Source organism: Ustilaginoidea virens, chromosome 1 (genome assembly GCF_000687475.1).
Source record: "Ustilaginoidea virens chromosome 1, complete sequence".
Taxonomy (NCBI): Eukaryota; Fungi; Ascomycota; class Sordariomycetes; order Hypocreales; family Clavicipitaceae; genus Ustilaginoidea; species Ustilaginoidea virens.
Genome location: NC_057316.1, coordinates 5,539,711 through 5,555,687, shown reverse-complemented (window position 1 = coordinate 5,555,687; position 15,977 = coordinate 5,539,711). Strand labels below are relative to the sequence as shown.

At 54.8% G+C, this 15,977-nt stretch overlaps 3 protein-coding genes across 3 annotated transcripts; 2 read left to right on the top strand and 1 right to left on the bottom strand.

The window, feature by feature from the left end:
• Positions 1-707: 707 nt before the first annotated feature.
• Positions 708-2,714, top strand: UV8b_01279 (uncharacterized protein; the record flags this gene model as incomplete). Its single annotated transcript, XM_043138777.1, has 3 exons — positions 708-843; positions 1,055-2,247; positions 2,322-2,714. The coding sequence occupies 3 exons, from the start codon at positions 708-710 to the stop codon at positions 2,712-2,714; spliced, it is 1,722 nt and encodes a 573-aa protein (XP_042994711.1).
• Positions 2,715-3,169: 455 nt separating this feature from the next.
• Positions 3,170-4,160, bottom strand: UV8b_01278 (uncharacterized protein; the record flags this gene model as incomplete). The annotated part of the gene is made up of 3 exons (XM_043138776.1): positions 3,170-3,249; positions 3,345-3,523; positions 3,586-4,160. The coding sequence occupies 3 exons, from the start codon at positions 4,158-4,160 to the stop codon at positions 3,170-3,172; spliced, it is 834 nt and encodes a 277-aa protein (XP_042994710.1).
• A 6,218-nt stretch (positions 4,161-10,378) lies between these two features.
• On the top strand, positions 10,379-14,739 carry UV8b_01277 (uncharacterized protein; the record flags this gene model as incomplete). The annotated part of the gene is made up of 3 exons (XM_043138775.1): positions 10,379-11,020; positions 11,125-14,508; positions 14,581-14,739. 3 exons carry the CDS (start codon positions 10,379-10,381, stop codon positions 14,737-14,739), a joined length of 4,185 nt encoding a protein of 1,394 aa, XP_042994709.1.
• Positions 14,740-15,977: the final 1,238 nt, after the last annotated feature.

Sequence of the window (15,977 nt, the reverse complement as noted above, 5' to 3'; positions counted from 1 at the left end):
TTCATCGTTGGCGGTTTGGGAAGAGCTGCGTTTAGGGGCGGCAAGTCGGATTTGGTGGGACTCGATTCGATGGAACTCCACTCAACGGGGGGGGGGGCTCGATCTGATGAAACTGCATTCGATGGAGCTGGAACTGCATTCAATCATCGTCCATCATCTGTAAAAAGCTGGACATGTCCAGGTCAATGCCGAAGCAAGGAAAGCTGAGCCTCTGCAAGTTGCGATGCACCCCACTGCAGCGATGCAACCAATCATTGGTGGCATCGCTATGTTGACGTTGATTGCTTGCATTATCATCGGTCGCCCCGCCCGCCCCGCCCGACCCGCCTGACCCACCCTGGACCGCCAAACCATCAACCATTGGCTGTCGCTTATCGTCTCTTGCCCCTCCCTGAAACCCAAACCGCTGCAAGGCTGTCGATAAAATCAATCGGGCTTGTCTGGAGTCTGCAACTCGGCATCCATCTCGTCTGCATTGTCTACCGGCAGTCCATAGCGGCAGAGCAATCCAATCGACATCGCCAACCCCTTTCTTCTCCTCCTAGAAAAACCCCAAAAGGAAACCTCGCCCTGGAATTGGATCCGTCCTGCCACTCCATGGCCGCCCTCGTCCGCAGCATGAGCTCTACCTCTCCTCAGCCTCAACTTGCCCACTTTACCGTCATTGCCGCCCTCGCTCCCGGCTGCTAACATCTGCTTTTGCCGGAATGGCTGATACCATCTGGGCTGTGCCTCTGGCCGTCACCGACTTCAACGTGGCCGTGGCGTTCCTGGGAGGCTTCATTTCGCTCTTTGGGCTGGTGTCGTATCTCTTGAAGGAAAATTACTACATGTCTGAAGCCCGTGAGTCCAAAGTTCCCCGGCAGTCTTGGCATGTTATCCTCGAGGATCCCGATCCCTTGGGTCGGGGTGCAGGGTCCAGGGTGCAGGGTCCAGGTTGCGAAGAAATGCAGGGGTCGAGATCAATCCCCGGGGGTCTCGCCCCTTCAACACCAATCTGTTTTGGGGCTGGCTTTAAGAAACGGCCTCCCACTGACCTGGAAACTTTTCCCAGTTATATCACTCTTGGTTGGTGCGGCTTTTGGGCCCCATGCGGCCGATTGGATCCGGCCTTTGTCGTACGCCGCTTGCTCCCGGGACGGCCTGACCGACGCCCAGTGCGACGATAGGCTCATGTCCATTACGCTCAACTTCTCCAGGCTCGTGCTTGGCGTTCAGCTGGTTCTGGCCGGCGTGCAACTGCCCAGCAAGTACCTCTGGACGCAGTTGAAGCCCCTGCTGCTCCTGGTCGGCCCCGGAATGGCCTGCATGTGGATGGCCACGAGCCTCCTCGTCTGGGGCCTCGCCGGGACGCCTACCTTTTTGCATGCTCTGGCTGTTGGAGCCTGCGTCACACCAACCGACCCTGTCCTGTCTGCCGTCATCGTAAAGGGCAAGTTCGCGGATCACAACATTCCCAAAGATCTGCAGGATCTCATCGTTGCCGAGTCGGGAATTAACGATGGTTTGGGGTATCCGTTCTTGTTTTTCGCCCTCTACCTCATCAAGTACATCGGCTCCGGGTCGACTGATGGAGGCGTAAAGGATGCGATGGGGCTGTGGTTCGCCCTTACGTGGGGGTACACCATTCTGATGAGCGTCGCCTACGGCGCCTTGGCAGGGTGGATTGCCAAGGAGTTGCTGCGTTTCGCCAAGGAGCGCAACTTTGTCGATCGCGAGAGCTTTCTCGTCTTTGCCATCGCCTTGGCCTTGTTCGTCTTGGGAACGTGCGGCATGCTCGGCACTGACGACGTTTTGGCCTGTTTCATAGCCGGCAACACGTTTACTTGGGACGATTGGTTCCGCATCCAGACCAAGGACGACTCCCTGCAGCCCACGGTCGACATGCTTCTCAACGTCAGCATATTCCTCTGGTACGGCGCATATCTTCCCTGGGAGGAATTTGCAGACAATGCCATTGTTCCGCTCCGCCGGCTGATACCCCTCGGCGTGTTGGTCCTCGTCCTGCGACGCCTGCCTTGGGTGTTTGGCATGCACAAAATGATACGCCAGATCGGCCAGGTCCGCCAGGCTATATTCGTGGGCTTCTTTGGCCCAATCGGCGTGTCTGCCATCTTCTACCTCCTTGTCAGCATCGACTTCATCAAAGCCCATTTGAGCGACCAAGACGGCGTTCCCAGAGCAGACGTCAAGGACTTGGCCCAGACCATCAAGGTCGTTGTCTGGTTCCTGACCGTTTGTAGTGTCGTGAGTCGTCGGCGAAACGCCTTGCCACAAAAAGAAACATGTTTTCGTCTCACGTGCTGATATATGCTCTTTAGGTGGTCCACGGACTGAGCATTCCACTCGGCAAGCTGGGATATCTCGCGCCGAGAATCCATCGCATTCTGAGCGAGAGTCTCAGCGACACTCTGAGCAATCCAAACTCTATCCACCGCCGTCGCAGGATTCCCGGGCTCGGCCGATTCTTATCAGCTTCCCCCGGAGATGCCGAGAACCTTGCGGCTCGTGTCCGCCGCGGCTCGGTGCCAATCACCCGCACGGGGGGTGGACTGGCGCCGTCAAAAATCAAATACGATGGTTCTGGCACGGCGCAGGCCCGGCGTGCAGGTTCTGATGACGCCAGGGCCGGAGGGCCCGGGACGTGGACGCCTGGTACAAGCGCGAGAAGAGAGATTGTGTTTATTGACCAAGTGGGAAGCGAAGTCGGCTGACACTGCCAACGGACAAGGCGGTGCTCCGTAGCATAGCTCGAATTCAGCTTTCGGCTTGCTGTCATTTCCGGTCGCCGCGATGGGGGCTTCAAGCGACGTCAGAGGGATGGAGAACGCGGGGATGGAGAACGCGACGATGGCCTGTAGGGTGCAAGTGGAGTGTGCCTGTGCGTTGCCTTGTCTTGCTTATTTATTCATACGGACAATTCGTCGCTGGAACTTGCTTGTGGAGATTGCGGCGTCATCTATTCGCTCAAACGCTGACCAATTTACCACTAAGAATTCCTCTTCATGCCTGATTTTGTCCGTCGTCAATACACTCGCTAAATCGTTACATGAGGCCAGGAAGGAGATACGGCCTGGATTTTCGCCAACGATTGCTGGTTGCACACGCCTGTACCGTCTCTCCTATAGATGACCCGATAACGCGTGAGGCCAGTTCTTCAGCTTCACCATCACAGCCATCTCTGCAGGCTCCACTCTTGAAGCGTGTATTCCACGGCCGGCTGCGTGGTGGTCAAACCTCGGATGTTTACTATCCGAAGCGTCGGGCGCGCCTGTCTGTGAACTCCTCGGGAGGTAGCGTTCACTTTTTGCCAAGTACCTAAGGTTCCTACCTACCTACCTAACCTTCAAAGGGATGCTGAATGGCTTCGATCTGTGCCTCCAGCCCGCGGTTGCGTATTTCCATCTTTGGCGCTGGCGCTGGCTGCGTTGCCAGATTCGTCTGCCGCGCTATGTGCTGTACAAATATTGGGGGTGCAGATGAGGGAGCCGAATCGATGGATAGTCGTCTTGGTGGACGACCCCTGGGCTCGCAATCACCGTCAGACTCGAATATGTCTCCATCGCCCCATGGAGGCATCATCACGGCGGCGCGTGCCACAGCTTGAAGTTCATCTGACTCGGGAAGTAGACGGGCTGCCTCCGTGCCCAAAGTACTGTCGGTAACTCGACAAGACGATGCCAGCCCAAGTCGTTTGCCGAGGTAGACCAGTAGCTCTGGAGATCTTGACGTTGTCGCATAACCATGCTGGGGGCAAATTTCCCATGAGGAAAGACGCTACGATTGAAGTCGGCGACAAGGTCGTATTGTGCTACTCCGGGCACGTGAAAGTAATAGTTTGGTTCTGTCAATGTTTCATCTGGCTCACAGTCGATCGAGGTGCCGGCAGATGACAAGGATAGGTAACCGTCATATCGGGAATCTGCCAGGACAGCGCAGGCCGTGTATGCCGTGGCCGTAGTGAATACCGCCCTCGTCCAGTGCTGCCTTGGAGATGAGGATATTATCACCGTCCGCATACGCCGGATGGCGAAAGCATATTTTGGGTACGTTGTCGGCTTGGCTGCCTGGTAAAGTTTCCGGATGAGCCGGTTCGCCGTAGCGGCTACGGATTGCGACTCGTCTCTTGAGTTGAGCCCATGTTCAAGTGATCGTGTCATCGCAGGCCGCTGTTTTAAAGGTCCTGAGAGGCGTAGGGAGAGCATGTAAACACGCAGTAGTGACGATACCCTTCGCACGCTTTCTTCTACACATAAGTGACCTCTTGACTTGGTTTAAGCTGGGAGTAATAATGCAAGGCGTTAGAGTCGCTTCCAAGGCTATCGCAGGAGTCAAAGTCGTAATATTGTGTGTATGTGTGGCGACGGTAGTGTAGATGTGAGAAGAAGTCAGAAAATAGAAAAACACATGCACCTTGCACGAAGAGTACAGCTACTAGTGCGTGTCTGGTTCGTTAATCCGCTACTGGGTGTTTATTTGTTCGTGTAGGGAGGGAGGTTCACCAGTGTTGATTTGATGATTTGAAAGTGCGAAGGTGCAGGCTTTACATCGGACCAGGGTTTTAGCCGATACAAAAACTCGTATTGAAGATATGTACCAGACATGAACAGAATATGAACAACCTAAGGTACCTACCTACCTACCTACCTACCTACCTACCTACCTACCTACCTACCTACCTACCTACCTAACTTGGGTAGTATAATGATACAAGTACCAGCACGTTCTGGATTTACAACGCTGCGAGGCGCTGTGAGGCCGCAGATTTGGCCACGGGCTTGTAAATAGGCCTCGTTGTGCCCTCGTCAATAGGTGGTTCAATTGAGCAGCGTTCAAGACGGAAGAATAACGCGTCATCTACAGCATTAACGCTCAAGATATCACTCATCGGCTCTATTATAGATGCTGAACTCACTAGAGTGATGGTCGAGCACCACTGCTCGGCCAAGCTAGCCATTTCCCAGCTCTAGCATCTTTCATTGATCTAATTGCTATAAGACCGGGATCGCGACTTGGTTTCCGCTTATAGACGCCCAAGATCTTCGAGGTCCAGGGGAAAAAATAAAAAAAAAAAGGAGTATCCATCAACTTATATCAGAGTTTCGGGTGCAGTGGCCGTATCGAGTCGCTGTGGACTAAATGGTTCTAGAATAACCGTGCGTATGCGTACTTTAATCACGTTTTGGAGCCTTTCGGCAGCGCCAAGTCATCATTTCTTCCGCAAAGCCGAGAGCTGCTCCTAATTGCTGCAAAGACTCTCCAGCTGGCCGATCGCGGCAAGGATCCGATTCGAGGATCCTCGCGCCTGCTGCATAGGCTGAAGGAAGTAAGACGAGCTCATAGTAAACAACTTCCGATGGCCAATACCCACGTTGTATCCAGCGCCGGACACGCAGGGGAAAAGAGCAAAGACCTTGGTTCGACGGACGACTCGACGCACGGAATTGCGGCCAAGGGGTGATGGGCAGGCGGACCGGGAGTTGCAGTTGATCAACAACTAAATGCCTTTGGAGAGGCGAATGACGGCTGGCAAGCGGCATTGCCTACTACGGTGCAATACAAGGGCCCGCGGCATAATATGGTAGAGTTTTATCAGTTTCGTGGCGTCAAGCTGCCGCTGGTAGAGATGGCATAAAGGCAATATTGTCGGTGCGCGTCTCGGTTGATCTGTCGGTGACGGGGTTTCGAGAACGGGGCTGCCATCGCCGGGAGATGACTGCCACTGTGCTTATCCAGGATGCCTGCATCCTTTCTGAGGATTGGCGGTGACCCTTGCCCTGCGGCCGGAGGCGGAGGCGGAGGCGGAGGCGGAGGCGGAAACTGAGAACGCGTCGTCGTCGGTGTCTGGCGTTTGCACGCGATGCTTCTTGGTGGTGGTTGGCCGGGCGGGAGCAGATGAGCAGATGGGCAGATGAGCAGAAGCAGCCGGTTGCATAGCCTCGGTCTCGCCTCTTGCTAAGCTGCTGGCTGGGCGTTCTCCGGTGTACGGTGATGGAGTATGCTCAGCTGTTAATGCGTAATTTGGCTACGGATTACAGGATCTGGGCTCAGTTGTCTCCCGCGTCTTGGAAGTTTGTTGCCAGGTTCTCCGCCCCCGCAACGTGCGCGAAGAAGGAGAACATTGAGGTGGCGGTGCGGCGGGGGTGCGCCACAAGCCCCGCCGGACGCCACTAGAAGGCAGGAATTAGCCATGAACGGCAACTGGCAACCCAGAAGAGGAGGTTGATTTTTCCTCTCATAATAGTAAGTATATAATTGCTGCACAGCACGGGCGGGCTGGGAGCTGGGAGCTGGGAGCTGCCAACTGTTCATGCATAGGAAGGTGATGGTTGTAAGCTGCTGCGGTTGGCGATGCTACGTCCCCGCCGTCCGCCGTCCGAGCTGCTTTCCGAGCCCGCTGCAGGGTCATCCGAATCAATCCAGCAAGCTGCAAGTCCGGATGCAAAGCTACCTCCTATGAAGAAGTCGAATAAAATCCGGAAATTAATGTTGGGGGACTTCCGATGCCGGCGCTTCCGTTTGTTACCCATCATGCTTGCCCTTTGGCAGTGGGCTCCATCACTCACTGCATTGCCACCCTTTTTTTTTTTTCTCCCTCCTTTTTATTTATTTATTTATTTATTTTATTTTCTTGTTCTCGTTGTGGGTTTGGGTTTGGGCTTGGGCTTGGGCTTGGGTTTGGGTGTGGGAATTGGCCGTCGTCAGCAGACGGACAATGTTTGCATGGATGATGGCGGCTTGCTTGGACTTGAGGCATCAGGAATCCAGGAGTCGGGAAAAAGCACGTCGCGCCCTGGCGCTGTTGTAGATGGCAGGTGGTAGCGACCACGACCACGGCAAGGAGCCCAGGCCGTGCGTGATAACGAGCCGCTCGACAAGGCTCCGGGGTTTCATCACAGACCACGACGCCAACCCTGTGGGCTCCGTACAAAAAGGCGAATATGGGTGCCTACGGCAGGCCATGGGCATGGCATGGAGCAAAGGTGGTGGGAGTGGGTACTTGGGGGTATTTAAGCTCTGTCGGTCCGAAAATGATTGACATTTTCTGTCGCAGGACTCGGGCAGAGGTTTATTGGTTTATTGGCAGACTGGCAGATTGGCGGCGGGCGGGTTGCATCCCGGGCCAAGGCTCCTGGGAAGGCATTAGCGGCTATTTTCAGATTCGATAGCGCTTGCGATTGCGTCCATCTGGTCAATTGCGTCAATTGGCTCAATTGGCCCACGCAGGGGTGCTGTGCGGTACGTAAGGTATGTACCGTACCACCAGGTACCGCGCAACTCCGTCGTGGTGGTCGATGATAACTCCGTACTGGCAGAGGGACGAGGGAGGGACGGCCTTATCTCTGATCAGCCCATTTCTCGAATCCGGCCTGCGTCTATTACGTGCCGGGGAGGAGACTCTGCAGGCATGGGGATTGGAATTATGCAGAGACGAGGCGGCATTCACCCTGTTTGAGCCGGCCCGTGCCGTTTGCTTTTGGCTCCGGAGGACGATGGTTCTTTCTGGGCACCAGACTTTGACCAGGTTTCTTCCACGATGCCATGCCGGTGCTCCGTAGTGGGTAGGTACATAGGTAGGTACTGGGTACTGGGTACTGGGTACCTCTCGGTGCGTGGAATTAGAAATGGCTTCGCTTCTGGTCGGGCACGTCAGGTGCCATGTCCAACCATGAGCAGAAAAGCCCTGCCTGGATTTGAATCCAGTTGCGCAGTGTGCTGCAAATGTCGCTGCTAGCCGTCATCAGCCCCAAGTGTCGTGCAGAGCATGATCTAATCTCGCACCGCAGACTTTTTTCCCCTTTTCCCTTGCGTTGTGCGGCTGCGGCTGCGGCAGCGTAGCGGCAGTGTAGGGGCAGTGTTCAAAGTTGTCAATAGCGGCAGCGTGGCCCGTCTGTTTCACCCCCCACAGGCTACATGGGCCCGCAGCCGGCCGTGGGTTATGTCTGGTAACGCACCTGATAAAATCAGGGTCTTGCTCGAGGCGCTGCTCCGCAGGTACTCCAGAGCCCGGACTCCGTCAATACCCTCCTTTGCAGCGAATGGCGCTAGCAAAGGGGCACCGAGGAGCAAGCAGCTACCTACCTACCCGGGAGGTACTCCGCACTTTGGCTGGAGAACGGAGGCACCAGACAGCTTCCACGTATTGATACGCGCTGCGCACGGACACCCGCTCAGCGGGCCACGAGTTGGAGTTGCGGGCTTCCATGTCCTAAGTCCTGCAGGACCTGCATTTGGCGTACGGTAAGTCACGGGAGAATGACGACGGGAAATGCAAAAGAAGCAGGGAAAATGATGTTTGCTGCCGCACATTCCGACCGGGTGGCTGGGGAGGGCAAGACAAGCGGCGGGCAAGACGGGCAAGACGTGCGACAGCCAGCTGCTCAACCAACAAGTAGTCGGCGGTTGTCGTGTTGTTGGCGGGGGAGGAGAAGGGGGAGGAGGAGGAGGAAGGAGGAGGGGGGAGTGGTGGTGTGGCGCGGTTGTTGGCGGCGGGCAAGTCCTGGGCTTCCTGGTGCGTCAGTTGTCTCCAGATCTGCAGGATAACGATCGTCACTGGTTCATAGGTGGGCCGGCTTCCGTTGTGCATAACACCCCCGCCGCTCCCATGCAGAACACAAATGAAAATCCGTGACCGGTCGTCCGAGGCCGTCCTGCCTTTCACGCACGGCTGGCACCTCTGCGCACCCGGCAACGAGACGAGACATCCAAGGGGAAGGCGGGAGGGGGGAGGGGGGAGGGGGCGGGTTTCCCAGCCATTGACTGCTTACCTACCTGCTGAAGTAATGGCAAGAGAATTTGCCCGAGGCAGTCTGTGGGGCTTCCCGGCACGGTGTGCTGGCGCCGCGACGAGCTGGCTATCCTATTTATGTCTAGTTGCACAGTGCCAGCCTAGGTCCACCACGCACGATGGCGCACTAGCCAACATGAGTAACGCCCCTGTCGCTGTCGCTCGTTTCAATATACCCTTCCGTTACTGGGTTTGGGTGGGTTTGCACTCTGGACTTCCTGTCTGGACAGAAGAATTGAAGGCCACAAGCGTAATAATCCCTTTACGTTGGGTCACCTGGGAAAAAAAGAGAGAGAGAGAAAAAAAAAAAGGGCCTCAGAACACTACATGTATGTTTCGTTTAGTCCTGTCCCCTTACCCTCTTACCCACCCTTTTCCCCAGCGCCGCCAAGCCAGTCTAGGCCTATAATGGGGCATCAGCACGCTGGAGTCAGAGCAGCCATCAGAGCGGGCCAGGTGCCGCCAACTGCCAATTCAATTCATAGAATCAAGCGGGTGGTGGTCTGGTGGTTCTCAGTGCTGTTTGGCAGCCTGGCTGGCCCGCTGGTGCTTTTTATCGCAAGTTGACGCTGGGGCCCTGTTTATGCGCGGCGCCTCTCTCTCTCTCTCTCTCTCTCTCTCCTTACTCGCTCACTCGCTCACTCGCTCTCTCGCTACCTCAGGCATCTACACCTACAACAAAGTACCTGGGTACATCTTCCAAACACTAACAGCGGACAGTGGCAAAGGCTTGACCTATCCAACCCACCTTTTTCCACCTTGTCCACCGCCTACCACCAAATCCGAACCCGCGGGAGGAGATTCGCTCAAGTTGGTCTCGTCCACCCATCCCTTCCCTTCCGTGGCCATTCAAGCAGGCCAACTTCACACCATCACTGCCTGGCTCGTTCCATCCCCCCCCCCTCCCCCCCCATTTTAGGTCCAGTCTTTGAACATTTTCCACGCCCTCTCCTGCTTCGTTGTCTGCCTCCTATGCAGCCCAGGGAGCCATAACCCGGTTTCTCACCTCCGCCTTGCGAAGCAGGTTTCCAACACCGTCGGTCCCTGAGAAAGAACACGTCAAGTCGCTTGTGGCGTTTTTCGACCGACTTTTTTGGCTTGCTTGAACCGACAACATTCAGACCGCGCCCGCTAAACTCCCCACGGAAATTGCTCGACTCTTACAATTCTTCGCTTCTCTTCGAATGACGACTACAATACCTGGTAAATATACAGTTTGGCCTCTTGTTGGTCTCGCCTCATGTTCATACATTCAACTGTTGTGTGATAACCTCCTCGGCGACGGAATTATTTGACCGCCTTGACACTCAATCGCCCGACCACCGCACTGATATATTCACACGAAGTTTGCCCAGTGCCGACATCTCTCTCAAACCGCTTGAACATTGTAACCCCCCCCCCCCCCCCCTTTTTTTTTTTTTTTTTTTCAAAAAGAAAAAAAAAGGAGACGTTTGAGGCGATTGCCTTTGGCTGGGCTTCGATTTATCGCTGGTGAACGACAGTCAGGCGAAACGCGCACGGCTTGGTCTGCTGGTCATGACATCTGGGGGAGGCACCGCCACTGGAGGCCCTTTAATAGCGGGAGCAGGAATGTCCAGCGGCGAGTTTCACGAATACTCCGGCGATGAGTTCGGCGCCTCCGGCCTCTTCGACTTGTCAAACAGCCCAGATACACTGCAGAGCTTGGAAGCCATTGGCACCACCGACCAGAAATCCTTTTTGAACCCCCAAGAGCTCACCACCACTGGCCCTTTCCCTGACTCACCCGACGGTTCATACCACGATTCGTCTTCTGACTCAGCCTCATCGTCCAAGAGAACACGCAGCTCGCACTCGTCCGAGACCCCAGCCACAACTCGTGACACCACCACTGACAACAGCGCCTCCATAAAGATGGATTGGGAAGACGCTGGCTTCACTGGCTTCCACGAAGATGACGGCACCTTTCCGTTCGGTCGCGAGGCTGATGCGTCCGCCATGGAACGGCTGTATGGCTTCGGCGAGCAAGACGATAGCTTTATGGACCGTTCCTTCGACTTTGAAAGCGCATCCGCAAGTCCTGATGCTCAACCCCCAGCCCAAACCAACACGACGTTGCCTGCCAAGCCAAGTCTTGAGGCAGATAAGTCGCAGAAGAAGACCACCCAGGCCAAAAAGTCTGGTCAAGGCAAGAAGCCCAGCCAAGCCAAGAAGACTAAACCGAAGCCAACGGGTCACAAAAAGCAGGGCTCGGTAAGATGAATCCTGTTCTCTCTCTCTCTCTCTGTCCTTTTTTTTCTTTTTCTTGATTCTTTTCTTCTATCTTGAGTAAAAGCGCTCATCAGTACAAACAACAGCAATTTTCCACACCTTCGAATGGAGTGGTGGCTCCTGCCTCACGAGAGGTCTCCCCCATGTCCGTCATAGTGGCGAGCCACACCTCTTCACCCGCTGGCGCCTTCTTCAGCTCTCCCTCTCCTCTTGGAAGTCAGATGAACGGAAACACCATCTGGTCGAGTCGAGTCGACGTCGCGGCCGCCACAGCACCTGAAGCCTTGCCCGCTCAGTCGCTTTTCGGCAATCAATTAGGGCAACATATATCTATGCCGCAACCGATCCCCCTTTACAACGACTGCAACAAGAACAACGCAGCCTACAACTTTACAGGGGGTTACGAATTGCAGATATTACCGACTCCCCTCAAGAGCCGTGTCGAGACGCAGATTCCCATCAAGATGACGCTGTCGCCTCTGCCTCCCGGTGTGACCAAGCTGCATTTGCCCGCTCATACCATTTCCAAACCGAAGCTTCTTGCCCGACCAAGCCCTGAGCGCGCCTCCGACACCCTTGAGCTTTACGTCAGCTTGGTTTGCACCAGCGCAATGGAGTCTGGAGATTTGAAGAGGAAGGCACTGGAAAGAGCCGCGAGCGTTCCGCAGGGTTACTTGCCGAATCTCGATGACGAGGCAAACGCGCCGCAAAACGGAGGAGACGTCCGCATCTGCAATGGCTGCATCACGAGAGAAAGAAAGCGAGCTGCGCGGAAGAAGATAAAGAAACCTGATGAGGAGAAGGTCTGGAGTCAGGATGAGGAACGGCGCATAATTGTCTTCAACACCCAGGAAGTCAAGGAATGGCAATCCCCCAGCGCTGTCAAGGGTGTCATTGGTCGCCATGACCCATTGGCCCCTTCACGCGCCATGCAGATTGACGCGCCCATGCGCATTGCGTGTTACTGCAGACATCACGGCGAGAAGATGGGATTCAACGTCATTTTCACAATCAAGGACTTCCAAGACCGCGTCATCGCGCAGGCCATGTCGAACCCAATCATGATCACAGACGACCACAAAACCCACCCGATGGCTCAAGTCACGACCCCTCAGGTATCAGAGGCTGTCACCTCAACCACCATACCGATTCACGTCCCACAAGCCATGGACATTGGCCACATGATGCCTGGCGCTCAAAACGGAGCATTTCAGGCTCCGCCAGCAAGCAGTGACAGCTCCACCACGCGCAGCGGACAGTCACCGTTCCAAAGCTCGGCTTCCGGAAAAACAACGCCGACGATGAGCAATGCCGCAGTGACGGGTCGGACCCTTTCCCGGCCTTCTTCGCCGAACCAAGGCGGTCCCGCCAAGAAGAGGAAGTCGAGCAGTTCGAGAGTACCCAACGGACTGACAATGACGAGGCTGGACACTTCACCACCTCCCGCTTCTCAGTCGGCATCATCGCGGATGTCTGCCGCAACGTCTCCCTTCTCCCCCAACCCAAGTCCGTTCCAGCAGCCAGACCAAGTCTTCGGAGCTGCCAACGGTCAACAAGTGTTTGCCAACGGGCCCCCAACCCCGGGCAGCACGGAACAGCAGCTTCCATTCTTCTCCACCCGCTCGGCAAGCATGGATAACCTTCCCTTGGCGCAGCTGTACTCTGCGCCGGCTTCAAGTCACCCGAGCCGTGCACCCAGTCCCAACGGGCTAAGAAACAACATTGCCAATGGGCTACAGAATCAGTTCACCCAGAGCCTGGCTGCAAACCTGTACTCTCTGCCTCTTGGCGTCAACCAGGCTCGAGCGCCGCCGGTCATGCACAAAATCATTCCCAACGAAGGGCCCAAAATCGGAGGCATAGAGGTCACCGTCTTGGGCGCGGCTTTCTTCCAGGGTCTGGAGGTATGGTTTGGCGAGCAAAAAGCCACCACTACGACGTACTGGGGAGACTCTTCGCTGGTTTGCTTGCTGCCGCCTTCGCCAGTCGCAGGCACTGTTGCAGTGACGTTCAAACACCACGGCGTCCCTGGTCCCCAGAACTTTTCCATGGGCAAGCAACCACCCACGTTCAAGTACATTGACGACAACGAAGATAAGCTCATTCGCACTGCGCTTTCCGTCCTCGGGCACAAAATGTCGGGACAGTTGGTGGACGTCAGCGATTTGGCACGCAGGATTCTGAATGATGGCAGTTCTACCTGGGCTGGCGGTGGTGGTCCTGGAGGACCTTCGCCCGGAGGTCCCATGTTCAACCATGCAACTGCTTCCCACGAGCATCTCGAGTCGCAACTCCTCAAGTGCCTGGATCTGATTGATCTCGATGATAGCACGCACAAGACACGTCTTGATCTCAAGAGGCCTACAGGACACACCATGCTTCATCTGGCTTGCTCACTTGGCTATCATCGATTCGTCGCTGCTCTGCTCGCTCGGGGTGCCAACCCAAATGTTCGCGATAAGGGAGGATTCACGGCTCTGCACATGGCTGCTATCCACAATCATCCGGAAATCGTGAGACGTCTGATGCTTGTTGGGGCTGACCCTACCATTCGCAGCCTATCTAGCCTTACAGCAGCCGACGTCGCGCAGTCGCGGGCAGTCTTGCGCGCCATCCGTCACTCAGAAAGGCATGTGCGGTCTCGAAGCGGCGGTTCTCTTCACAGTCGCACAACCAGCGCGACCTCTCTGCGATCATTATGGGAGCCAATCACCAGAACCCACACGCACGAGGAACCAATATATACCGATGCCAGCGAGGAAAGCCCCGAGTACACATCGGACGATTTGGAAGACGAAGATCCAGACGAGGACATGTATCTGACAATGCGACGAGCCAGTGTCATGAGAAGCGAGGAGGGCTCCATCGAGCTAGACAATGATGAGCCAAGCCAGGCCGGTGGCGGAATGGCATCGCCTACAACGGCATTAGCAGCAGCTCTTAAGGATCAGGTGCAGCAACAGCTCCATCAGTTTCAACAGTCAATGACTCTGCACCTGCAAAACTTTGCTCACTTCCCCCAGATGCCAGCCTTGCCCGGAATGGCAATGCTTCCCGACTATCAAGCCTATCTGCAGCGTGTACAACAGCTGATGCCAGGCATGTCTGGCCCTCGACCTGGATCTGGGGGTGCCTCCGGCGAGAATCAAGATATTTCATCGTATAAGAACAATGGTGGGGCGGCGCCTCCCCCTGCGTACGAAGACATCTTTCCGGAAAAGGATCTGGACAGGAAGGAAGAATCTGCCGTCCGGGCCGTGGCTGAGGCCGAGGCTGATATGAAGTGTGCCGCTTTGTACGACGAGGCCACGTCCAAGACGATGTCGCAAGAGGTCAAGGAAGACGCTCCTGAAGTGCTGAAGATTGGAGGCAAAAGTGCCATGACCCAGGAGCAAATGCAGCAGTTCCTGCGAGCGCGGGAAATCAAGCTGAAGAGTCTTGGTAGTGATTGGAACCTTTTCTTCATTTGGGTAAGTAGCGCTTGCGCTTGCGAGAGCCTCCATTCTTCCAGAAATGGCCTGCAGCTGGCTAACACGGTTTAGATTCCCCTTCTTCTGGTCATGATTTGCGCGATGCTGTACAGTTACTTTCCATCATTGTTTCCTTTCCTTTTGACGTCCATCCGCGCCGTAGTGCAGGCTGGTCAGAGCCGAGTGTCTCGGCTGATGCATAGCGCGGCAGACCTCGTCGTGCAAGCATAGCACGCATTGCAATGCCATGACGAATTGTGCTGCGTGTTTTCTCCAGACCCTGGAGAAGGTGCTTCCGAACAACAGGATGACGGCGAGATTTCAGTTTCAGCTTCCCAACACGGTTCGCTGTCTTGTGGCTTCCTTTTTCCTTGTCTTTTTTCTATTTTTACTTTTTCCTGTATTCTCCTTGATAACTTTTTTTCGGCTTGTCAAGCGGCCTCGTCGGTCAGCAGTGGAACATTCATTTTGCTCCTTTTTATGTTTGACAAGTGGTTATGCATGCTTTTGATTCAATGCAGGGGAGTGGGGGATGTAAATGGCGCTGCCTGGGGCCACGGACGACAACAACTGCGCGGATGCTTTTTTGGTTTGTTTTTTTCCGCTTATCCTTCTTTGCTCATGGAGGAGAAGAAGTCTCGACTCGAACAAGAAATAGATTTCACCGGCCATGAGCCAGCGAAGTATTGGCAAGGGTTAAGCCGGCGGAAAGTTCAACGTGCGCTCAGGTGTCTGTCGGGGGTTTTTCTGTCTTGACTTTTTTTTCCTCGATTTTTTTCCCTGCAAAAAAAAAAAAAAAAAGAAAAGAAAAAAAATTAGGAAGAACGAGATTCTTTTTCTCCGGGGGTTTATTTCTTGTCGAAGCGATGAGGATCTAACCTTTTTCTGTCTTGGGGGAAGCGGATTACTACTATAGGGCTTGATGGTTCCAAGAGCGGTATTTGGTAGATAGAACGGATGTCATGTCAGATCCTGGTTTGTGAGTCATCTTCTTGACCCAGGCAAGCAGGTGGTTAGTCAGGAGTTGATTGTTTACAGCAACTAAACTATTCATGGTTTCATTCACATGTGCAGGTCAGGCTTGTTGGAAGATGCATTCATTCATGTCGTGGGATTGAGGTTTCCACCTCATGACAGGTAGCCAAGGTAGCTATGCGCGCACCACCCCTTGATTCGGTGGTGGTATTTTGCTCGTGATTAACCGTAAGACAGACAGACAGACAGACCAAGGTAAACACCGAGAGGTCCATAAGTTGTCGCCAGGAGCCAGCTTGGCCTGGCCCGCCATGGGTGCCCCAGCTCAAGCATTACTGTTACGTTCTTTCATGGATCGCGTCCGATGGAACCGAACCGACTGCAGGTAAGGTTAGGTAGGCAAATGTGCCTAGCATTGTTGTGTCCCCAAAATAACGCCACGCCATGCCTTTGACCGAAATGCGTATATATATAGCAAGACAATGACATTCACC